Source organism: Lathamus discolor, chromosome 20 (genome assembly GCF_037157495.1).
Source record: "Lathamus discolor isolate bLatDis1 chromosome 20, bLatDis1.hap1, whole genome shotgun sequence".
Taxonomy (NCBI): Eukaryota; Metazoa; Chordata; class Aves; order Psittaciformes; family Psittacidae; genus Lathamus; species Lathamus discolor.
Window position 1 is genome coordinate 4,986,640 of NC_088903.1, and position 22,916 is coordinate 5,009,555.

General features: G+C 56.9%; 1 protein-coding gene across 1 annotated transcript in view; it reads right to left on the reverse strand.

Annotated features, from left to right (window-relative positions):
• SKAP1 (src kinase associated phosphoprotein 1) overlaps window positions 1-22,916 on the reverse strand; it is a 140,374-nt gene that overhangs the window by 421 nt on the left and 117,037 nt on the right. Inside the window, exons 6-12 of the mRNA XM_065699057.1 lie at window positions 21,963-22,046; window positions 20,539-20,663; window positions 19,783-19,846; window positions 19,387-19,551; window positions 15,704-15,766; window positions 11,152-11,264; window positions 273-390 (exon numbers count right to left, since the gene is read on the reverse strand). Of these exons, the coding sequence (XP_065555129.1) occupies window positions 289-390; window positions 11,152-11,264; window positions 15,704-15,766; window positions 19,387-19,551; window positions 19,783-19,846; window positions 20,539-20,663; window positions 21,963-22,046 (716 nt within the window). The 3' untranslated portion in view covers window positions 273-288. The remainder of the gene's footprint in view (window positions 1-272; window positions 391-11,151; window positions 11,265-15,703; window positions 15,767-19,386; window positions 19,552-19,782; window positions 19,847-20,538; window positions 20,664-21,962; window positions 22,047-22,916) is intronic.

The window sequence follows — 22,916 nt, forward strand, 5'->3', positions numbered from 1 at the left end:
CAGCCTGGTTTGGGTTGGTGTCAGCGCTGGTGCTGCGGCTCTGGTGAAGGTGGCTGCTGGGGTTCTACCACGTTTCTCCCCATAGAGTTTGAGACCCAGGGAGGGCCATGGAGGCCTCATCCCTCAATCACATCTGGCTTCCCCGGGCTCACCTGCTCCCGTGTAAAACAGGGACCAGGAGATGGAGCCAAAGACAGCTCTCAAGGCTCAGCACCCTGAGGATGCTGGTGCACCCCAGAACAGAGCTGCCACCTCTGTGACCCATCCCTCACCGGGGCTGATGGGTCCTCACTGCTCCTCCAGGTCATAGGCAGCTGCCAGGTAATCCTTTGGGACGATCCCGACCACGTTGTTGAGCTCTCCAACCCACCATCCGTACACGTTGTATTCCTGAGGGGACACAGTGGGGTCAGTGCTGGCACACTGGTAAATCCATCGCTGCCCTTCCGCCCCTTCATCCCGCCCCATTCCCCACCTTCACCCAGGGTCCTGCGGGGCCATGGCTTGGAAGCTCAGCATTCAATCCACCGCCTGGGGAGGGGGGATTGGGGGAATCTCATTTCAGATGCCAGCCCTTGGGATGTCCCAGGTCTCAGCCTGCAGCTCTCTGCAGCTGGACCGTGCCTGGTTAACGTGCCCCTTCCCAAGGCTTTTCCATGACAGAAGATATTGGAGGCAAATCGTATCAGGAAAAGCTTCTTGCACTCCCTGTGTGTTAGAGGAGGAGCTGGCACACACAGGCCCGAGGAGTTTGCCATCAAAACGGGAGATTTTCCATGTATTATGTAAAGGAAATGGATGTTAACAGCGATGTGCACAGCAGCACATCCCATGTCCCACACGAGCTCAGGCCCCTTCCCCTGCCTGGGGCATTTAATGGGTCTCGGACCTCATCCCTGCTTCCCAACAGGAAAAGAAAAGGGCTTTCCTCAGGATTGAGTCCTCAGATTTGCTCCTGATGCTTCCAGATGATGCTGCCCTCACCAGAGCCAGGAAAGGATCCCTCGACACTCCTGGGGCTGGGATCCCACTGCTCCCCATGGACCCCCATGCAAACCGCACAGCCTCGCCCCCTCCATAGAAAAGCAGGAGCACGGAGGGATGCGAGCCCCATCCCAGCAGCCAGGGAGGCAGAAACCTGCAAACCCAGCAGGGAAAGCTTGGCCTCCATCGGCTGCAGCCCGGAGACCTGCGGGCAGAGGGGCCGAGGCGCACCCCAGCAGTGATGGGGACCCCCGCAAGCCCCAGCTCTGCCCCCTCCGGGGTGCGCTCAGCGCCCTTGCGCCGGCCCAGCCCCTCGCCTGCTCCTCAGCCAGGGGAGGGAAATGCAAATGCGAGGCAGGCGAGGCCGCTCCGCTCCCCCCCCCCCGGCCTTTATTTCACTGCGCGGTGCCAAGAAGAATTAAAAGAACATTAAACTCCCCGCAGTAACGGCCGAGTCCTCGTTTCCGAGTGCCAAATTGCACCGCGCTGCATCGTACAGATGTTCCTTAATTATGCTAATTTTTATTAAGCGATTAAAACGAGGAGAGCGCTGGCACAGCGAGGCAGAGCCCGGCGCAGCCTCAGCTCGGCTCTCATTTACATCCCGCTCGCTGATGCCCGCGTTGGAAAGGGAGGGGAGGGAGGAAAAGGAAGGAATCTGAGGCTGGGGTTGCTGGGATCTACCTAATTACACGTTAATGGGGCCGCTGTGCTCAGGACCTGCGTGGACCGAGGTGGGGAGGGGGAAGTCATTTGGTTGAGGGGCTACAGACGGGGCTGAAAAGCCATTAGTTGGGAGCTGAATCGCCCCAGCGAGGTCGGCGCACCCGGAGAAGGGGAGGGATGCTCAAGTTCCATTGGAGAGGCAGGAGCTCAGAGGCTGCACCCATGGGTGCTGGTGTTAACACCAGCTCCTGGCCATTCCAAGAGGCAGAGCAAAGCCAATGCTCCAGCCTCAGAAGCACAGCAGGGATGAGCAAACCCCTTCCAGGCTGGAATGTAACAGGGAACCAGATGTGAGGCCCACCCACGATGGCCTTGCTCCGCTCCCGAAACGCTGTGATTCTATCCCAGAAGGATGAACCCCCCTCGAAGCGCTTCTCCCTGTTCCAGTCCCAAGATCCCTGGTGCGAACCCAAAGCAGATGCTTGCTCCCGTAATCGCCCTCCATCAGGGTGTTTATGGCGGGTTGGTGCATGGGGCTATAAAAAGCTTTATGCTGCTCATCTCCATCGACAAAGGGAGAAGGAAAAGGGGGGGGGAAGAAACAACCCAACCACCACAACCTGGTTGCTCTCCCTGCCCTGCTCCACCGCTCCTCCAGCATCACCCAGGAGAGATGATGATGCTGCAGGAATGTGGAGCTCCTGAACGGCCCAGCTACAGCTGGGCCCTGCGCCCCCATTGGGGAGGACACCCCATATCCAGTCACCAAAGGTGGGGATGGAGCCAATTGTCCCCTCAGGTCCCCCCACCTGGTGGGACCCTCGCTGTGCAGCCACCACAGCTCCACTCCCTCTCACCGAGCAGCACGGGCTCCCTTCCTCTGCCGATGCTCCCAAGCTCTCCTTTGCCATCGCACTCCCTCATAAACAACCCCACTGGGCTTCGGGAAGCCCATTAATCACCCCCCTTCACATAGGAGATCAATGATGCTTTGATGGATGCCGAAGGAAAAGCCAATCAGTCAGGGACTTATCGGTTTATGATTGCTCGGCCCCATTATTAGTGCTTGTGCGCCATACATTATGGTTAGGAAAATGGAGGCATCTGATTCCTGCATGAGGGATGGTGGGAGCGCGAGGGGTCGGCTGACACCGGGGAGTTTTATACCAGGTCAGCTATACATCTCCTTACCTCAAAAACCAGCCCGGCGCTGCAGCAAGCTCAGGAATCAAGGGGGAACTGGTCCTCGGGGAGTCAGAGCTGGAGGCAGGTGAGGGATGCGGCTGGGAATGCCATTGCCTCGGCATGTCACCCAGGATGGCGCATGGAGGAGTTAGTTTGGGTGATGCTCATCCTTCGCCATGGCCTGCCCCCACCACACTGCTCTTTTGTAGGGTAAAGCCCCATATAAAGCAATGATTCCCACTTGTTTCCAATGAGTCAATTCCCAGCTGCTGTGAGGAGCTGAGGACACTCAGCTGGGGCTGGGGCACTGCTCCTTCCCCTTGTCCCATTGCAGTGCCTGTGCCAGGGTGTTGCAGAGTCCCAGCCCACCAGGGTCTGTGTATCCAATCCCACCGGGGTCCATGTATCGCATCCCATCAGCATCTCCACATACCAGAAATATTAAGGAAAAAAAACAGGAATGTTAAGAAATTATTCCGGTGGTGAGGCATTGCCACAGGATACCCAGAGAAACTGTGGCTGCCCCATCCCTGGCAGTGCTCAAGGCCAGGTTGGATGGGGCTTGGAGCAAGCTGCTCCAGTGGAAGGTGTCCCTGTCCATTGTGTTGGAATTGGACGAGCTTTAAGATCCCTTCAACCCAAACCAGGCTGGGGTTCTACGATCAAACCCAACCAACCCATAGGCACCACGGCCCAAGATGCTGCTGCCGCTAACCCGGTGACAGGCCACCGCATCCATGGGGAATGATGGCACAGTGAGGGAGCGCATCCAGACAGCGGCACAAGGTGCAGCTGGAGGGCTTGGGCCACAATAGCAGCACGGGCTGGGCTGAGGAGCTGGTGTGGCAGCGCTGCATTAATACCAGTGCCATGAAGCGCATGGGCTTCGGCGTGCTCTGACCGCGGCTCCGAGCCTCGGGCACCGCGAGCGCGGTGCGAGCACGATGTGACGGAAGCGGTTAATCTGCTCAGCCCATCTGTGCCGTGCGTTCCGCGGCGGCTCCCCGAGAGAGGCGCCTCCGAAGCTCCGCGTTGCCTTTAATATTCTCCTAAATCACCTCCCCGCCGCACTCCGAGGGCCATTGCTGCAATATCACAGGTTCATCGAGAGTGCACGGGGGGGAGCGGGGGGGCTGCCGGGGATAGGCTTTAGTGGAGCGCAGTTCCAGGGAATGGGGTTCCTGTGCCCCTCGGACAGGGGAGAGGGGAGGGGAAAAGAGAAAGGGGTGAAAAAGCAGAGGGAAGGGACCGTGCCGGTGCCGGGAGGCGATGGGCAGGGGTGGGTGGGAGGAAACAGGCTGGAATGGCGCAGAAATCGCTGCCAAAGAATGGCTTTTATTGATGATCCCGTGGCTGGTGTGAGCCCCCTCTCCAGAGAGCCCCATCCTGCTCCAGAGGGCCCTATCCCACTCTGGAGAGCCCCGTCCCTCTCTCCAAAGGGCCCCATCCTGCTTCAGAAAGCTCCATCCTGCTCACATATAAAACGGGTGCAGATGCCTGGGTGATGGGGGAGACCCCAAAACAGCCGTAGCTTGAGGGGGGTGTTGGCGCACAGCACCCGTGGGTGCCTCCCCCCCACCCTCCTGCAACTGTTGTGTCCTCCTGAGATGCTCCAGCTCGGGTGCATCCCGCTCCCTGCCTCAGTTTCCCCATCGCACTAAGGTTGACCCCCCCCAAATGTGGCTTTCCAATACTTAGAAGGGGGGGGGGGTGTAAGAAAGATGGGGATGGGTTTTAGTGGGGCCTGTTGCAATAGGACAAGGGGGAACAGTGGTTTTAAATGAAAATAGGGAGGTTCAAACCAGATCTAAGAAATGCTTCATGCTGGGACACAGGATGCCCAGGGGGTGGGAGATTCCCCATCCCTGGATCAGGATCAGGCTGGAGGGGCTCTGAGGGTCCTCCTCTGGTGGGGATGGCCCTGCCCTTGGAAAGGGGTTTTAAGGGTCCCCCTCCAACCCAAACCACGGTTCTGTGAATCTATCTCCCGGGCTGACACCCCCAAATTGCCCCACAGCATGTGTGGGGTGCAGGGGGGGGCTCTGGGGCTGCAGGGAGGGATGCGGGTTCGGGGATGCAGGAGGTGTCTAAGGGGGAATGCTGTGTGTGTGTGTGTGTGTGTGTGTGTGCGCGATGCTCGCGTTGCCCGGCAGCGCATCCCCGCGTTGCCATGGCAGCCGCATCCACCGGCTCCCGAGCGACCCCGGCGGGGTCAGGCGCGGGTCGGCAGAACAAGAGAGCACCGGCACCGGCGGCAGCGGGACCCCGAGCCCCGAGCCCCGGCCCCGTTACCGCTTCCCCCGGCCGTCGGGTGCGGAGGGGAGCAGCGATGGGCGCTATCGACGCGTCCTTAGAGCGGCTGCATCCCCGCGAAGGTCACGGCATTCTCCCTCCTCCCTTCACTAACGAACTCCTCCTCCGGGTTTCTGGGGCTGGGGGTGCATGGAGGGGGGGCTGTGGCTAAAGGATGGTGAGCAGCAAAGGGGTCATGGCAATGGAAACGGCTCCTTGACTTCCCAGGAACTGCCCGCACCGGGAATGTGCCAAACCACCCTGTTCTCTCCTCTGCACCCGCTCCACGGAGCGCAAACCCCAACCCCAGCCAGCCCCGGAGCGGCTTCGTCCCTCCCTTAGGATTTATGATCCTGATTAACTGATGACCTTGAAACGCGCGTCCTTTCCGCAGGGATTGCTGCAAGGGACCATTTCCCACCCAAACCGGGACGGGACGGGGGTCACCAGCCCCCTCTGCCCCAGCCCCTTTCTACAACAGCCCCAAACACCCCAAAAGAGCCAGCGCCGGGACCCTGCGACCCCCTCCATAGGCAAAATCACCCCGAGGGGCCCGAATCCAGGGGGGAATCACAGTGGGGAAAGGCAGGGAGGAGGGGAAGAGCCTCAGACTCAGCCGTACCCCCGACACTGCTGGTTCATCAATAGAAGGCGGGCAGCGGCGGCTGTGATTCGGTGACAGCTTCCCCAGGACATAGCGAGAGGCACTTGTGTTATTTTAATTAAATCCTGCATTATGCTTTGTGACAACTTCATGGCTACAGCGTAAATGAATCTGGAATTAAAGTCTTACTTAGGCATTCCACTACTTCCCCCCGCCCCCCCGCTGCCTCCTTTCCCTTCCTCCCCTCCGTGTTACAAAGCAAAAGGCCATAAAATCAAGATGTTTGCTCAGTTACAGATGGAGCAGCTTGGAAAAGAGGGAAAACCAAAGGAGATGGGGAAGAGAGGGGGAAGCGCCAGCGGCTGGTGGAGGAGAGCACCAAGGGGTGATGCTGAAGGTCAATGGGGTGTGATCGGTCCCTTCCCTTGACCGCAGGGGTTGGTGCTGCCGTGATTGTCACTTGTGATTGGAGGGGATGAAGCCCTGGAAGTTTGAATCCATCGGGGATGGGGTCTGTGGCGATGGAGTTATGGGAAAAGGGACACGTCTTACTTAACACCCAGGCCTGGGACGTTCAATTCCGTCCCTCTATTAACCCGTCTCTAATGAAACCAGACCCTACGTGACATTTTGCACTGGATCGCCTTTAAATGTTACCGCATCCATTGGCTTAAATGTTACCCTGAACTGGGAGATGGGCTTGTAATTATCTCCGTCTCTCCCTAATGAACTAAGATTCCTGCTGTCTGCTGCCGTTTGACATCAGGAAAGCAAAACAAGGGGGCTCAGCAACATAACCCCCCCAGTTTCAAGGGGGGCAGAGACCGGATTTAATCCTTCTCTGCTCTATTTTGCCCTCATGGAATCACGGTTTCATCCTCGCATCCCCTTTAGTCCCCATTAACCACCCTCCAAATCAAACCGGCTCACTCCCACCTCCCCGCCCGCTGTATTAGCCCCGTATCCATGTGGATAATCCTTAGATCCATAAACCAACAGCAGGCTGGGAAAGTTATGGCCGGGGAGGGATGGGTTGAACGACGAGGCTCTGCTTCCACGTTTCCCCTCGTCGCAACCCCAAGTGAAATTTCCACTTCTATTTATGAAATAGGGGAAATCGGCTCCCATTTGTTAAAGCCGGGAAGAAAAAGCGGAATTCTTTAGGTTTTTTATAGAAATATCTCGATATTTTTCTCTTTGGCACCCATTTGAATCAGGGCAAAAGCTCCCCCCCCCCCCCCCCAAACCAGATTAGCAAGGGGCTCGTTACTAAATCTCTGCCTCATAAAGGCAGAGTTGACTCTGGAGGAGCTGCCGCTCCTAAGGCTGCCTTTGGAAAATGGACGGATTGTCACACTTAAAGACACAAATTTCCTCTCTAATATATTCAAATGGAACCCTCGGAATCCAATCCTACATGGGCATATCTCATAAATTCCCAATATTTCAGCCTCAACAGCCTCCGATGGTTAGTTTTAAAGATTTATGTGGTAAAAAATTACTCGGTGATGAATATAGTTTATTCTGCGCAGTATTGGAGGGGATAAGGAATTAAACTACTGTCTTTAACAGGGAATTTATTATTACCTCTGTCAAAGCCAAAGTCTTTAACAGCATTTATTATACATTTCAGGGCAAAATAAATGGTCGGAGACCGCCTTAAACCTGAATCCCCCCCACAACGGACCCATGGGCCAGCCCACGGGCTGGGGGGCAATGTTTCAACAGCCCCCCAAGAGCACCGGGGTGGCGTTGGGGTCCCGTGAGCATGGGGAAGGGACCCTCAGTGCCCGCTGCACAGGGCAGGGTGGCTGGAGGGGGTGAGAGCAGCGGGGCTGGGACACGGTGTGGGGTGAGGCATTGGGTGAGTCCCAGTGGGATGGGGCACAATTTGGGATGCAGCAATGGGGACACACAGGTGAGTCCCAATGGATGGGGCAGAATTTGGGATGCAGCAATGGGGACACACGGGTGAGCCCCAATGGATGGGGCACAATATAGGATGCAGCACTGGGAAAACATGGATGAGTCCCAATGGATGGGGCAAGATTTGGGATGCAGCACTGGGGACACACAGGTGAGTCCCAGTGGATGGGGCACAATTTAGGATGCAGCAATGGGAACACACGGGTGAGTCCTAATGGATAGGACACAATTTGGGATGCAGCAATGGGGACACACGGGTGAGTCCCCACGGATGGGGCACAATATAGGATGCAGCACTGGGGACACACAGGTGAGTCTCAGTGGATGGGGTGCAATTTAGGATGCAGCAATGGGAACACACGGGTGAGTCCCAATGGATGGGGCACAATTTAGGATGCAGCACTGGGGACACACGGGTGAGTCCCAATGGATGGGGCACGATTTGGGCTGCAGCACTGGGGACACATGGGTGAGTCCTAATGGATAGGACACAATTTGGGCTGCAGCACTGGGGACACATGGGTGAGTCCTAATGGATAGGACACAATTTAGGATGCAGCAATGGGAACACACGGGTGAGTCCCAGTGGGATGGGGCACGATTTAGGATGCAGCAATGGGAACAGAGGGGCACTGGGGCATCGCCGGCGCTGCCGCCCGCGCTCGGCCTCCCTTTTGTCCTCGCCTGTGCCAACGTCCCCTCATTTATACAAATTACCTGGGAGGAATGAGGCTGCCAGGGGCTCGTTCTGGACCATTGCTTCCCGCCGGGGGGGCCGGCAGGGATGGCCCTCGCTTGGATGTGACCGGTGCCTGACCGTTGCCTTCCAGCTGACCCCACCGCCCCAGCCCCATTCCCCTCCCAGAGGGGTTATTGATGGGCCGTGAACGCGGCCGAGCCCCGGGGGCCCATCCCTGCAGACCCACGGCCCCCGGATGGGCGCTGAGCCCCGACTGGGCTCATCACACGTTGGCTCCATCACCCGAGAGGTTCAGTGCATCGGGGGGGCCCGTGGCCTCTCCCCATGAACGAGACGGCTCCAAACCCATGCACAATGCCACTAGATGTCACCACACGCCTTTCGCTCCGGGTCCGGGGTACGGGAATATTCCCCCCCCACACACACACTTCCCTCTCCCCGTTTCTCCCCCTGCTTTCATTGAAAGCAATTGAGAGAATTAACTTATCCGGTTTTATGGCCTGCTTGTCACATCCAACTAAGCCCACTTAAAATAGGAAGTCTCACTGCATTCAAATAATTATCATAACGAACAAATCACTCAGCCAGGGGAAAGGGGCGCGATGCCGGGGAAAGGGATGCGGTGCCGGGGGTCACTGCCTCCCCCTCCCCAGATTTCATTCCCTTCCATGCATTATCCCATCTGGGCCGCACTGAGCAGGGTCGTGGTGTTCTGGGGTCCCTGCAAAGGCTGGTGATGAGGTGGGTAAAGGGCTTGGCCCAATGTGACACCCCCCTGCCCCCCAGCCCTGTTATTCCCACTGTCCCTGCAGCAACGCAGCACTGGTGGCACCGGGCTGCAATGAAGAGCCTCAAGCCCAGATTTGGGGATGTTGAGAAAAGCCCTTGACGGTGGCATTCCCTGGTTCAAAGTCAAAGCCCCTTGGTGGCAAGGGGCTGGGGGGCTACAGCACCAAAGGGACCGCTCCAAGGAGGGATGCAGCAGTGATGATGCTCCCCTTGCATCCCTCCACTGCAGCATCCTTCACGTCCCCAAGTCCCTTCTATCTACCAGTGTCCATCAACCCCCAAACCACTTTTCCCTGCTGCTGCTGCTGCTGGAAATGTCAGACAGGGCCCGAGCAGCAGCGTTTCAAACACACCAGATGGGTTTTTATATTAGCTCCTATTTCATGTTCAGCCGCAGCGGCCGCGCCGCTGAAGCGGCCGCCTCGGCGCTGCCGACTTTGCTTCGGTGAGATTAATTCTGCGAAATTAATTGGGACAAGATTGAAAAGGAAATTAAAACGCAGCCGAACGAACAGGCTTTTCAAACACCTTCCCCCCCCCCCCCTTTTTCTGCCTCCATCCTTTCCCCCTCCCCATCCATCGCCGCCTCCGTTCCGCGAGCATCCGTCGCGCAAAGTCATTTACGGGGGAAAAGCTCTCAGGAGCGATCGGTTCCGTGTGAGAGAATCAGCACAAGAGTCGCAATCTGGAGGCACTGAAGAGAGCGAAAACCCTGCCGTGATTCCAAGCTGTGTCCCCGAGCTGGTGCGGGGAGGGGGGGGACCCGACCTGCTCTGCTGTCAGCGGGATGGACCGAGGCACCGGCGATGGCACCGGTGTCACCCCCTGGATAAAGGAGGTGATGCGGGTTCAGTGCCCGGAGCACGTCAGCTCCATCCTGGGGGCCAGCAAGTCACTAAATGCCGTTGTAAAGTGCTCTGAGATCCACAGATGGGGAATTCTTGGCCTTCCAGAAAGGGATGGTGAAGCCCAAGCTCCAAGCTGCTCTCTGCCACTGCCAGGGATGCAGCTGCCTCCGAGGGGATGCACGGGAGCTGGCCTCAAACATGCCAGCTAAAAGCATCCATCCCATGCTGGCTGCAGCCTGGGGGGGGGCGCAGGCTGGGTATGGGGCTGCTGCAGTGCAGGGCTCAGAGCAAAGGGCACCCACGCTGTAGGTCTGTTCCCAAGGGCTCTGATGGATGGGTGGACAAAACCCCCAAGGAGAGGCTGGATGCTGCCACTCCCCTGCCCATCACTGCGGTGTCTGATCACCCACGTCCTCCCCGGGGATGTAGGGATATGCCAAAACAAATCTGACTCACAAGGGCCTGTAGGGACAGGCCAAGGGGAATGGCTTGAACCTGCCCAAGGGGAGACTGAGATGAGCTCTTAGGCAGAAGCTCTTCCCTGTGAGGGTGCTGAGGCGCTGGCACAGGGTGCCCATAGAGGCTGTGGCTGCCCCATCCCTGGCAGTGCTCAAGGCCAGCTTGGAGCAAGCTGCTCCAGTGGAAGGGGTCCCTGCCCATTGGGGCTGGAGCTGGACGAGCTTTGAGGTCCCTTTAACACAAACCAGGCTGCAAAAACCCAACTGCCCCAGTTCATCGCTGGCACGAACCGAGGCCACCGTGGGCCGGTGGGACCCGGCTGGGAGCCAGGACAGAGCCCTGCGGTGCTGAGCGGGGCAGGAGCGGGTCACAGCATCCCCACTGATGCAAACAAGTTATTCACCTGCATGTGCTCGCTGAAGGGAGGCTCAGTCACACCCAGCTGAGCAACCCAATTACCCCTGTGCTACCTGAGCAACAGCACGTAGGGAGCCCATCGCCATAGGAAACCGCAGTGAGAGCGCACAGCATCCCGCTTGAGGGCATCCGAAATGCCACGTGCGAGGGCAGCAGTGGCCCCGGGGGGGGGCATCCTGCTCCCCCCTCCACTGAGCCGCTCATTGAACTCTGCTTTGGACCAGTTCCATGGGCTCCTGACCTTGCAGTTGAGCCCCACGGTGAGCACGGGGATGCTTTACCTTGCTGAGGATGTAGATGAAGTCTCCGCGGTGGAAGGAGAGCTCGTCGGGATGCTCGCTGCTGCAGTCCCATAGGCCTCGGTAGTAATGGGCATAATCCTGCCAGGGACCCTCTGAGAAAAGCAAAGAGAGGTCAGGGTGACAGGGAATTGTATAGAGAAATATTGGGATTGTGGGGTGGTGCCTTCCCCCTTCTCCCGAGTCCTTCATCTCCTCAGGCTCAAACTGAACCATGGAGATCCATAACCTGGTCCAAACCTCTGCAGTGCCGTGTCCCCACCATGCCAGAGGCCACAGGAGGGGAACACCATCCTTTAACATGGATATTGCAGGGAGGATGCTGCTGGCGAAGGTGACAGCCTTCAGGATAGAAACCAAGGAGCGGATTGCAGGCAATGGAACAGGGATCATTCAGGAAGCCAACAGCACTGACCGGAGTGGGGACAGGGATGGGAGGAGAGCAGGGAGCAAACATCCACCTTCACCCCCCATTGCAGGAGGTCAGAGAAGGTCCCGAACCTTCTAGGGCACGACGCAACCTGAACGCTCAGGTCTGGATGCGCCTGATGCCAGACTGAGCTGCTCTGCCCAGTTTGCAGGCTGGGAAGCGGCTCTTCCCAGCGCATCCAACCCATCCGTCCCAGCATCGAAACTCCCACCCCAAACCCCCGCATTCCCACTTCCCAAGCACACAAGACAACGGTTACACCACGTTCCTAGACCAAGCTTCAGGCAGGGGACTGCACTGATGGCACAGCACCAGCGCGGGGGTGAATCCAGATGTCACGACACGGACATCGCCATGATGTGACCCCTATGGATACTTGGAGCCAGGAAAAGCACGCCTTGCAGGGGGTCTGTGCTGCTCTGCACAGCTGAGCCAAGCCCAGAAAGCATAAATAGCAAATACTGAGCACATGTCGGAGGCAATGTTTCTAATATGGTCTAAGGGACTGAGCGATAAGGGTGCATCTGGAGTGCTGTGCCCAGATTTGATCACCTAAATATGAAAGAGGACATTACAGAGATGGAGAATGGCACAGCGGGGAGCAACTGGAATGACTCAGGGACTTGGGGAACTTAGGCTGGGAGAAAAAAACCCCACCAAAGTAGGGCTGCATCCTTTGGAAAGTATTAAAGGGGGAGCACGCAGTGGCGAGGAGAAGATTGGGAAGGGAATAGAAGGAGTAGGAGCTACTGAGTTATTTAAGCTTGTGCTAAGTGCAGGAACCAGAGGTGATGAACTGGAGGCGGAGGAAATCTCTGAGCAGGAGGATGAGGCAAGCAGCAGCTTTGGCCATTAACACCAAAGGTCGTTAGAGGAGGGTGTGAGGACACCATCACCATGCAGAGATTAACCTGGGATGGGGGATGAAAGCCAATGGCTTGGCACCGACCTGCTGGTGTCCCCTGCGAGATGAGGGTGGGGAAAGGCTGCTGTGGTGGCATCAAAGCACCAGTAATGCCTGAGCATCGTTGTTAATGTGCTGGCAAAGGGATTTAAGGACAGCGATCCCACACATCAGCTCCTCTGTGTCACTGCTGGGAGGGGAAGAGCCTTGAAATAGGAAATGCAGCTTCCTACAAGAGGTTTCCAGAGCCAGAAGTGCCCATTCCCATGCTGGCGCGCAGCCGGGACCCATGGGTCTGCTTGCCTGGGGTGAGGATGCTGCTGGGAAGCTGGAGCCAACCTTATCCCAGTTCTCCCTCACTTACTGGGAATGCTGGGGAGGTGCCGCCCCCTCCTGCATCCGCTCTTCCCTGCTTATCAAAGGCACAAGAGGACCTTGGAGGCATCTCCCCCCCTCAGCAAGGCGCAGAGGAAGGAGCTGTTGGTAAAAGCAGAGCTTTGCAGGAGCGCCTGGACACGGCAGGACACAGGGAGAACGTTTTCCAGCCCCCGGGAAGGGTTGCATGGAAGCTCTCACCCTTCCCTCCAGCCCTGCCTTCAAAGGCCAGGCTTTATGGCCTTGGATGAGGAAGATGCCTCGCGATGGAAGCGCGGCTCCGCTCTTAATCCCCTGCTGCAGCTTCAAAAGCAGCCGAGATCTTTGTGCCAGACACCAGGAGCAGCTTCTCAGAGCGAAGGCTGTTTGCAGGAAAGGGATCCTGGCTCCTGGTTTACTCCTTCAAGATAAGGGGGGACTTCACTCTGCAGCCTCTGCAGGGGACGGGGGATGGCCACAACCCTCCTGACCTGCCAGCTCCAGGCTGGGTGCGATGGATGTGGGATGTGGGATGTGGGTTGGATCCAGATGAGCCATCCCAGGACTCCTGCATTCATTCTGCTCACTTACACAGAGGAGAGGTGATGTTTAAATAGCCCCAGTGCCCCATCAAGACCTCGAACGCCACGTTTAGAGCAGAGCTGTGATTTCACTGCTTTACACTGCTCTAAGTGGGACGAGAGCCTGCTCTTAGGGGTCTTCTCGTTAAGAGACCCAGGCAAATGCGACAACTGCATCATCTTCCCCTGCAGCCCCAAGAAGAGGCTTTGGGAGAGGCTCGATCCATCCCAACCCCCTTTCTTGGGAAGCCTGTTGATGCTGAAGCCTAATGACAACCGTCCACAGCTCAGGGGTTTCACTGCTGTGCCCATGGTAGGTGACAGGGAGCAGCCTGCGAGGCTTTTCTTTGCTAAGCAGAGGAATTGTGCTCTGCATCTGCAGCAGCAGCCCCAGGCCTATCCAATGCCTGGGATTAAGCAGCCTTGAGCAGGGCAAATGAGTGTCTTGGCAGGAGCAGCCTGAAGCTGCTGCAGCATCGGGGCACCCTCGTGGTTCTTTGAACTGGGAAACAATGGTTTTCCATTGGCCAAATGCTCATCTGGCACTGCGGCCGTGTGATAGAATGAAGAACCAGCCCCTTCCCTCCCTCCCATCCCAAGGATTCCCATCATCTCTTCCATGCCCTTGGACCAGAGCGCACATCACTGGGTTGGGGTTCCTGGTGCTGTAATGGCCTCTCCCTCTTCGAACGCAGCCCGGCTTTTCTGAGGAGAGGATTGAAGACGTTTGGGGTCAAACCGGGCCAGGGCTGAAAGCAATCCCCAGGCTGGTGGTAACTGCACCAGTTCTAACCATCAACAACCATCACCACCGCAGGCGGATGCCGATGGGCACGGGCAGGGTGTTCAAACGCCTGCCAGGGTTGTGACAGGCGAGAGCCGAAACCTAGGGATGCCCTTGGGGTGCAGGCTCATCACCACCTCCAGCACCAGCCTGCATGGAGCCGTGCTCCGCTCCCTGCTGAGGATGGGGCAGTTGGGACAGGCAAGGAACAAGGTATCCCATCGCCTCCCGCTTCCCTTACCCTGCCCTGAGGCAGCTGCATGGACACAAAGGATGGATTGTGAAGATGGGGATGTTGGTTTTCCCCAGCTCGGGGTGCTGGTACCAAGCTCCACGAATCCATGAGGAATGGGGAAATGCTGCCTTGCTCCGGTCTCTGCAAGCAGCTGGGACTCATCCCTGTCTGTGCTACCAAGGCCTCAGTAGAAACAGGCCTGAGCACCCTCCCGGGCTGGGGACAACTGCCTGAGACGTATCCAAAGGGGTTTGATGGGTAAAGGGAAAGGCTGGATCCGGCTTTCCAGAAACACTGGGATGTTGGGCATTGGGGTCCTCTGGGAGGGGTGAACCAGCAGGGCAATGCTTGGGGTGCACTGAGGCGGGCACAAGCACGTGTGAAGCTGGTTCAGCCACCCCATTATCCACAGCATCCAACACTGAACCCCTCCGGTCTCCGTCACCCAACAGGCGGGATGCGCACTGAGCATCCCCGGGGAGCTGAGCATCACCACCCCTGCCAGGCTGTGGCGCAGGAGGACGGCGCAGGAAGCTCTCCCAAGCCAGGCTTTGCCCGGAGGACGTTTTCCATGTGCGATGGAGCGAGCAGGGCAGCAGGAAGCCCCTGGCCAGCCCAGCCCCAGCTCCTTGGACGCAAGCGCTGCTTTCCGGTGCCGGGGAGGAAGCAGGGATGGAAAACGGCGCAGGTGGGACTGGGGAGGAAACAGATCTTCCGCTCCCGTCCCGCGGCGCAGCCCCTTAGGGAAGAAGCAGGGGTGGAACCGGTGACCATGGCGGGCTCCCGGGCTGCTGGCTCCTGGAGTTTGTGTCCTTCCGGCTTCCCACTCCCAGATCCCACCCTGCAGCAGCTTCCTCTGGGCCATGAGTTGCTTCCTGCCCTCTCCCCAGGTTTTTTCTGCCCCAGTGGGATGCACGGGGGGGGAGCTGGCTCCCTCTCTGCGGTCCAGGATGGGACAAGGGACAGGGATGGGAGAGCCTCCATCAGGCAAGAGGGGGATGGATGCTGAGGCTCCTCCGTCAAGAGCTCACTAAAGCCATGGGGTCCTGTCCATAGGGGAGAGGCATCCCCCATGCCCACAGCATGGAGAAGATGGGGAGAGCTCCCCCAGCCCAGCCTCAGGGTCTCCTGGGGCCTCTCCCATCCTCCTCCCAGCCTCCATCACATCCCAGGATGCTCAAAGCCAGCGGGACTCAGCCCCCGCCAAGCATTCCTTAAAGTTGGCCAAAGCAGGGTGGGCTCTTACCGCTTCTCTGCCTGCTCCCTGCGTCCTTGCTGTCCTCTGGGAAGGGGGGCTCGAGCTCCTCATCTGGGAAGGGAAGCAGCAGAGCTGTCAGGGGCAGGGCTGTGAGCGTTACTGCTACCCCAAAGCCCCCGGCAGGCAGAGAGCATCCGACTGCCACAGTCATAAATCCCCGGCGCAGTTGTGGCGAGTGGGAAGGGAGGAAGTCCCAGATCGTATTTTCAAGCGCGTTGCATAAACCCATGAATTGCTGCTAACACGGGGCAAAACAAATCGCTTCTTTGAGCCTCGTAAATTGGGGCCAAGCTTGGCCGAGCGCTCCTAGAGGGAGAGCAGCTTCCTGCGCGGGACTGCGCAGGGAGCGCAAGGGGGAATGCGGGGTGGAGACGGGAGGAAGGAGCGGGGACAGGAGCAGAAGGGAAGGAGGAGAAAGGGGAGCAAAGGCAGGGTGGCATGGAAGGGAATCATAAGAACCAATGCCATGGGACAGGGTAAGGAATGAGGGGCTGGAAGTCACGGGGAAGCGCTGAGAAAACATCCAGGGAGTGATGGGAGCAAGGATCTGCGCACGGAGAAGAGCTCAAATCCATCTACAGTCGATATCTCTGTATTTTATACATGTATTTATATAAAGCTTATTGATACCCATTTTCTATCTCTAAAACAGAACCAAACCCATCTGCACTGCTGCTGCCTCCTTGGGGAGCACGGGGCAGCCCCGGCCCAGCTCTTTCAGTGCGGAAGGGCTGCATCCCTATTGCATCCCAGGGGATGTGGCTTTGCTGTCCCCTTTAGGCAGAGCCAACAGACACCAAGGCTGGGTCAGTGGAGCGCTGGGGCTGCTCCGGCGTCAATCCCAGCCGGAGCTGATCGATGCAAAGCAGGTCAGAGCTCGGCTGCCCGTTACAAATTGCATCCCATGGTGGAGGGTCGCTGCTGCTGCTCCCCCCATCAGATGGGAAACGGCCCCCAAAAATCTTTCCTAAATAAATCAGACTTTATTGTAGGGGTCGGCCCCTGACGAGGCAGGATCCCATTAGCATTGATCCCAAAATGAATTATGGAAAGTGGCTTTTGCCTGCTCTTTGCATGTGTAAAAGAGAAGGGAAATGTATCCAGAGCAGTGCTCCCTCCCCATCATTCCCCCCCCCCCCATCCCAAACCCTCACATCTGGATTCCTTTGTCCTTTAACTATGGCACCTATTCCCTGTATCCCATCTCCTGAGGTGAAGGGCCATCAAACCAGCTCCTGCACGCCATGAACCCCCCAAAGCCATCCTCCAAAGCGGGGCAGCATCATTCCCCCACCTGCACCCGGGGGCTCCCCATACCCCTGCTGTGCACATCCTGCATCCTGCAGGCACCGCTTCCACCCCGGAGCCAGGCTGTCCTCAGGAAACCTCTTCCCAGATCCCTTCTCACACGCAAACACAAGCTCCTTAGGAAGCACCAGACGGGGCTGGTGCAGGAAAACACGCGCCATGGAGGAAACGATGCCTCTGGGTTTCCAAGAGAGCAAAGCTGCTCCATGGCTTGGACAAGGCGCTCTCCCCTGTGCCTCAGTTTCCCTCTGCCCTGCTCACCTTTCACTCTGTGCCTTTGGCAAAGGTGCAGTAAGGCGCAGTCCTTGCGGATGGGACTCCGCTTCCCATGGGAAGCAGCTCCCCACCACACCACGGCCCCACAGCCAGGTGCTTTTCCAAGTCTGGAAGCGATGTTCTGCCTCCCCTGGGGTGTCCGATCTCATCCAATATCCCGGTTTTATAGTGATGGATCAGAGGGAAACGCTGACAAACGCATCCCCTGGGGGCAGTGCCCTTCCCCTGCTGCCGCATCCCTGTGCGGAGCATCACAACCTCACCTTTCCATCCCTATGGGCATCGCGAGTGGTCCAGGGCAGCCCCAAGCCCCAGGCATGGCCGTGCCCCCCCCATGCTGTGCTGGAGCAGCCTGGGCGTCGGGGCAGATTCTCAGAGGAGCTGTGTTTTAATGTAGCAATTTGATTCAATTTTCCACTCTATAAAATTACCCATCACTGCTCGTTGCTTCCTAACAGACACCTTCACTCTTAATTTAACAATCCCATCGAATTCTGCCAGGGAAATTGGAAAAATTTATCACCTGTGAAATTTTATTTTTCCTTGGTTGTATCTGTTTTTGTAAAACTTCATTAACGACGATGACTTGCTGAGGAAATTATCTCTTCATCTCCCCCCCCCCCCCCTTCTTCCCTTCTCCATCCTTTCCCCTCTGTTTTCACCCAGGACACAAGGGAGGCAGCCGGGCAAGGAGGAGATCCCAGTTTGGATGAGGATGTTCCTTGCTCTTACTGAGGGGGTGAAGGAGCAGGGGGATGAGCTCAGGGCTCATGATCTCTCCTACCTGCCCCTGTGCCCTGTCACTGGTTTCTCACCACTTGCACCCTCGACATCAATGTGCCGCCACCACCGACATCCCAGCTGCAGGAACTGGGGCCTGTGCGGGATGAGGAGCTTGTCCCTTCATGGCAACAAATGCCCCCAGAATGGGCTGGGTTGAAGGGACCTCAAAGCTCCTCCAGCTCCAACACAACGGGCAGGGACCCCTTCCACTGGAGCAGCTTGCTCCAAGCCCCTGTGTCCAACCTGGCCTTGAGCACTGCCAGGGATGGGGCATCAGGGCACTGATGCGCATGGGAACAGGGACCGAGGGTGAACCTGGCTGCCAGGGTCGGCATCCTCACACTCTGCACCCTGAAGGGAGGGCAGCGATGGGATCCCTCCTTAAATCAGCACTGCGCCAGCTCCCAGCAGATGTTACAGCTGCTCCAATCAGTGCTGGTGGCCCCAAGGCAGTGAGGAGCTGGACACAGCCGCCAAAGCAGGCAGGGATGCTGAATGCCTTCAGCCTGACCAACCATCGGCACCTCTCACCCACCGGCCTGCAGATCCCTATGGAGGCTCCGTCCAAGCCCAAGGACCACTGTGGGTGCACCCAAGGGCAGAGGAAGCTGATGCTCAAAGAGCTGAGGATGCGAACAGAGGAATGGGAGCCCAGGAAGCAAAGGTGAGAGATGGAGAGAGGCTGAACACAGCCACCAAAGGACTCTGTGAAGAGACACAACCCCACATGGGTTTGAATGAGGCTCAGGTGAGCCCTTGGCCAAGCCCTGGGGCACGTCACGCCATGGGTTCTGCTATAACAAGAGCTATTGCAGAGGGTGTCACCCTTGCAGGTGCTTTGAGGATTGCTCCTGGCTCCTTTAACCAGGAGCTGCTGCCCTGCTACCTCCAGACCTCGTGCACTGTTAGTGAACAAGCGCTGGTCTTTAATGCAGTTACGTTATCATCCCCTGGAAGGCCAGTAATTGCGTTACAGCCCTGACTGTGTGCCCAGGAGGGAGCATTTTCATCATCTCCAGTCTGATTTTCCAGGTAACACAGCCCAGAGGTTCCACTCGCACCAAACTCAATATCAGTGGGGCTGAAGGGAGCCTCTAAAAGCTGCCTCACCTCAATTCGCCACCCCTCCACCTCAGCACAACACAAAGGGTTTGCTCTTGTGGTCCATCAGCCAGGCCAGACAAAGAAATGGGGTCAAATCTCTGAGATATGGGTCCATTAAACTCATTCCCAGTGATGTGGTGTGTAGCCAAGGGTGTCTGCAGGGCTGAGGCTGGGGGATGGCTCAGGATTTGGTTGCTTACCTGGCAAAACCTCATAGATGTCATCCTCTTCCATCTCAACACTTGGCCCGTCTTGATTCAGAGTCGTATTATGGGATACCGTGGTCACAGACTCAGAACTGTCCACGTCGTTGTAGAGCTCCTCTTCATCCTCTTCATCACAGGGGATAGTGAAGGAGCTCAGGTCTGGCAGGAAAGACCACCCAACCCTGGCCTCTAAAACCAGCCAGAAGCTCTCGAGGTGGACCCCGATGTGGGCTCCAAACAAGCTCCATCACCGACTCCAAGGAGCAAAGCCCCAGGGCCTCTCCTTGGCCAAGAGGGGATGCAGAGCCCCAGCAAGGGCCAAGCCCCCGCGGTGCTGCAGCGAGCAGCCCAAGCCGGGTGGGAGGATGCTGCCAGGGCCACCAGACTCACCCTTCCGGAGGAACTGGATCTGATCCACCCATTCTTCAGCCTCTGCTGGGCTTGGGGCTGTGAACTGGAAGAGGTTCACCCGTTATTGTGCTGGTTCTTGGGTGCAGGGAGAGGGAAGAAAGGGATTGGGGATGGAGATCCTGGCTCGGCCATTCTCTCCCCTGTGACTTTAGGAAAGCCATTTCCCTTCTTATCTCCCTATTCCAAAAAGGGAACCAGAAGCGGAACAAAGCCAGACTATCCCAGAGGAAAGCTGTCAAGCCTAATTCATTAAACCAAGCCAGATGAAAACCACAATCCCCACTGAGCACACTACACACGCTCTGAACCCAGACATCCACAAGTCGGGAAGCTTCTCCTGACTACGTCGCACATTGGGCTGGGTTTTTCATTGCCGCAGGTTCACATTCCCCCAGGATGCTCAAGATACCAAGGTTTAAACTGGCTCTGAAGGGCTTATTTAAAACTGGGCTTTCCAAACTCAATCCTCTACTGCTTCTACACCGTGTTCTTGTTAAACCCTGTGCTCCACGAGTGCGAACAGAGCCCAGGACCACTCTTATGCCAAGGGAAGGCCCATGCTGACACCACCCATCAAGAAGCAGCATCGGCACCTTCTGCTTGGTTTGTTGCAGTTTCCCAACCCCCTTGAGCCCACAGGTCCAGCCTGCACCTCTGCCCCCCAACCTGGACCATGGGCTTTGGTGCCTGGTGGTCAACCAGCACACGAGAGCCATTTGGGCCCCTGGTTCCTACCTCGTAGGTGCGTTTGCCAGAGCAGGTTAACTCAAAGCAGCATCTTTTCCGAGAGTCCTTGCGGAGCTGGGGGGCCAGGCGGGCACCGTAGTGCTCAATGGAGAAGGTGCCTTTAGGTTGCTTGCCTGGAAGAAGAGAAAGGCGTTAAGTCTGGAGTCAGCATCTCTTTATCCAGCTGGCAGATTGGGGTGCTGCAGATAGGGAAACTGAGCGACACCACGCGCCAATGGGGAATGGCTGGGGAAAACCCTTCAATCTCAGCATGTCCCTGGAAATCCAAAGGGAATATCCTAGAACCTGCATACAGACACAGGAGGGAGGATGCCCTTTTAAACCTCAAGAGAAAGGTTGGAGGCTGCAGGAGATGAGCTGGTTGGAACGAAGCAGAGACCGCAGTGGACTTGGGGAGACGGGATCCCAATGGCTGCTGTGCTGGTGAGGCACGGACAGGCCTCGGGAAGAAATGGGAAGTGCCCTGTGCTGCTGCTGTGAGGCAGGGCAGAGGGAAGGAGCTTCCCGGCCCATCCGAGGCGCTGTTATTTACTCCAGCTCATTATTCCCCGCTGTATCCGGGGGAGGAAGCAGGAGTCAGGCAGTTGCTGTGAACCTGTTTTATCGGCACATCCTTAAGGACTTCCAGGGAGCCCTCCGTAAGGATTTCAGCTCCCTCATAATGGGTTTCCTTTCCTGTGTTGTCATCTGGGGAGGTGATGACCACTGCTTGTCCCCCCTTCAAAGAACCAACCCTGGCTTCAACATCTACATCTGCTCCTTGGCCCACGTCCCTGCACGTTCCAGGGTGAGAGGAGTTGGGAAGCTTGTCTGGAAGTGAAAAGTGCTTGAGATCCCCAAAGGATGTGGACGGAGGACAAAGACCCAGCTTCACCCTCACATCCCACTGGAGTTCAACCCTGTCCCAGTCCCAGACTGGTCACTGTGGTGCTTTGTGAGCTGTTCTCCTGGCGCGTTTCTGGATGGGTGGACCAGGGGAAGGCCATCTATCTCATCACGCCAAACTCTGCTGGAGATATTAGCTGTCTGTTTATATGGACCTGATGGAGCATGACTGCAAAATATTTATGTACACTGACACATGGGTTATATACAGCCACCGAGGGGGTTGAAGCCCAGCTGATGGCTAATGGAAAGCTTGGAACATCATTTGATTCACACGCAGCTCTGCTCCTGGGTCTCTCTTCTCTCGTTCCACACCTATAAAGGTGTTTCGGGGGGGAGGAAGCAAGCTGAGATCTGCCTTTGTAGGACCTGCATGTTATGTCTTGATAGGGAATTACGACCTCCTCTCTTGTCAGATGATAACCTGGCCTTTGGCAAGGGCTCTGCCTTGCTCTTTTCCAGCCCTGTCCATGCCTCCATCCATCACCTACAGCCTGGGGACCAGAAGCAGGGACCTCACCACTTACTTTTCTCATTGGCGTAGTAGTAAAAGGTGCTTCTGTTGAGGACACACCAGCGCTTCTGCCACTCGGACCCAAAGAAGCTGTGCTCTGGAAAGACAAGGTCAGAACAGAGTGAGAAGGATCGGCCCTGTTCTTGTTCCAGGGGAATATTTAGGGCAAAAAAGACTCTTTTTTCCCCAATAAAACCCTGCAGATTTCTGGCACAGAATTCAGGCAAGCAAATATGCATATGAATGGGCTGAACTGAACTGGGCTGGGCTGAACTGAACTGAGCTGCGTTGAACTGAACTGGGCTGGGCTGAACTGAACTGGGATGAACTGAATTGCATTGAACTGAACTGGGCTGGGCTGAACTGAACTGAACTGAGCTGCATTGAACTGAACTGGGCTGAACTGAACTGAGCTGCATTGAACTGAACTGGGCTGGGCTGAACTGAACCGGGATGAACTGAATTGCATTGAACTGAACTGGGCTGGGCTGCGCTGAACTGGGTTGCTGTGACCCTTAGCCCTGCTAACTGGGAGGGAGCACAGCTTTGGGTTAAACCTCCCCAGCTGCGGTTTAAGCACATGCCTTTTACTCTATAATCGGAGCAAGCTGAAATGTGCACAGGGCCAGTTACAGCGCTCAGCTGACGGCCACGAGGCAAAAAAGGGGCTGTTCTTGCCTCATCCCTGCTGCCACACAGTAAATAAATCAAGATAAAATCAGAGTGATGAGGAAATGATTTGTAGCTTTCACAAGGGGCAGGGAAATCAAGATAAAGCCGGGGCTGACTCACAGCCCTTATCTCAACCTGCTAATGTGTGCGATGCTCCCAACCCCCTTGTCTTCACCCGGGCTTTATCCTCATTAGGTGCTGCTCGTTAGAAGGACACATCTTGCCTTAGAGGACTGGGCTGCTGCTTAATTCAATCTGGGGGGTTTTAATCTCTGTGCACTTGGATGAGCTGCAA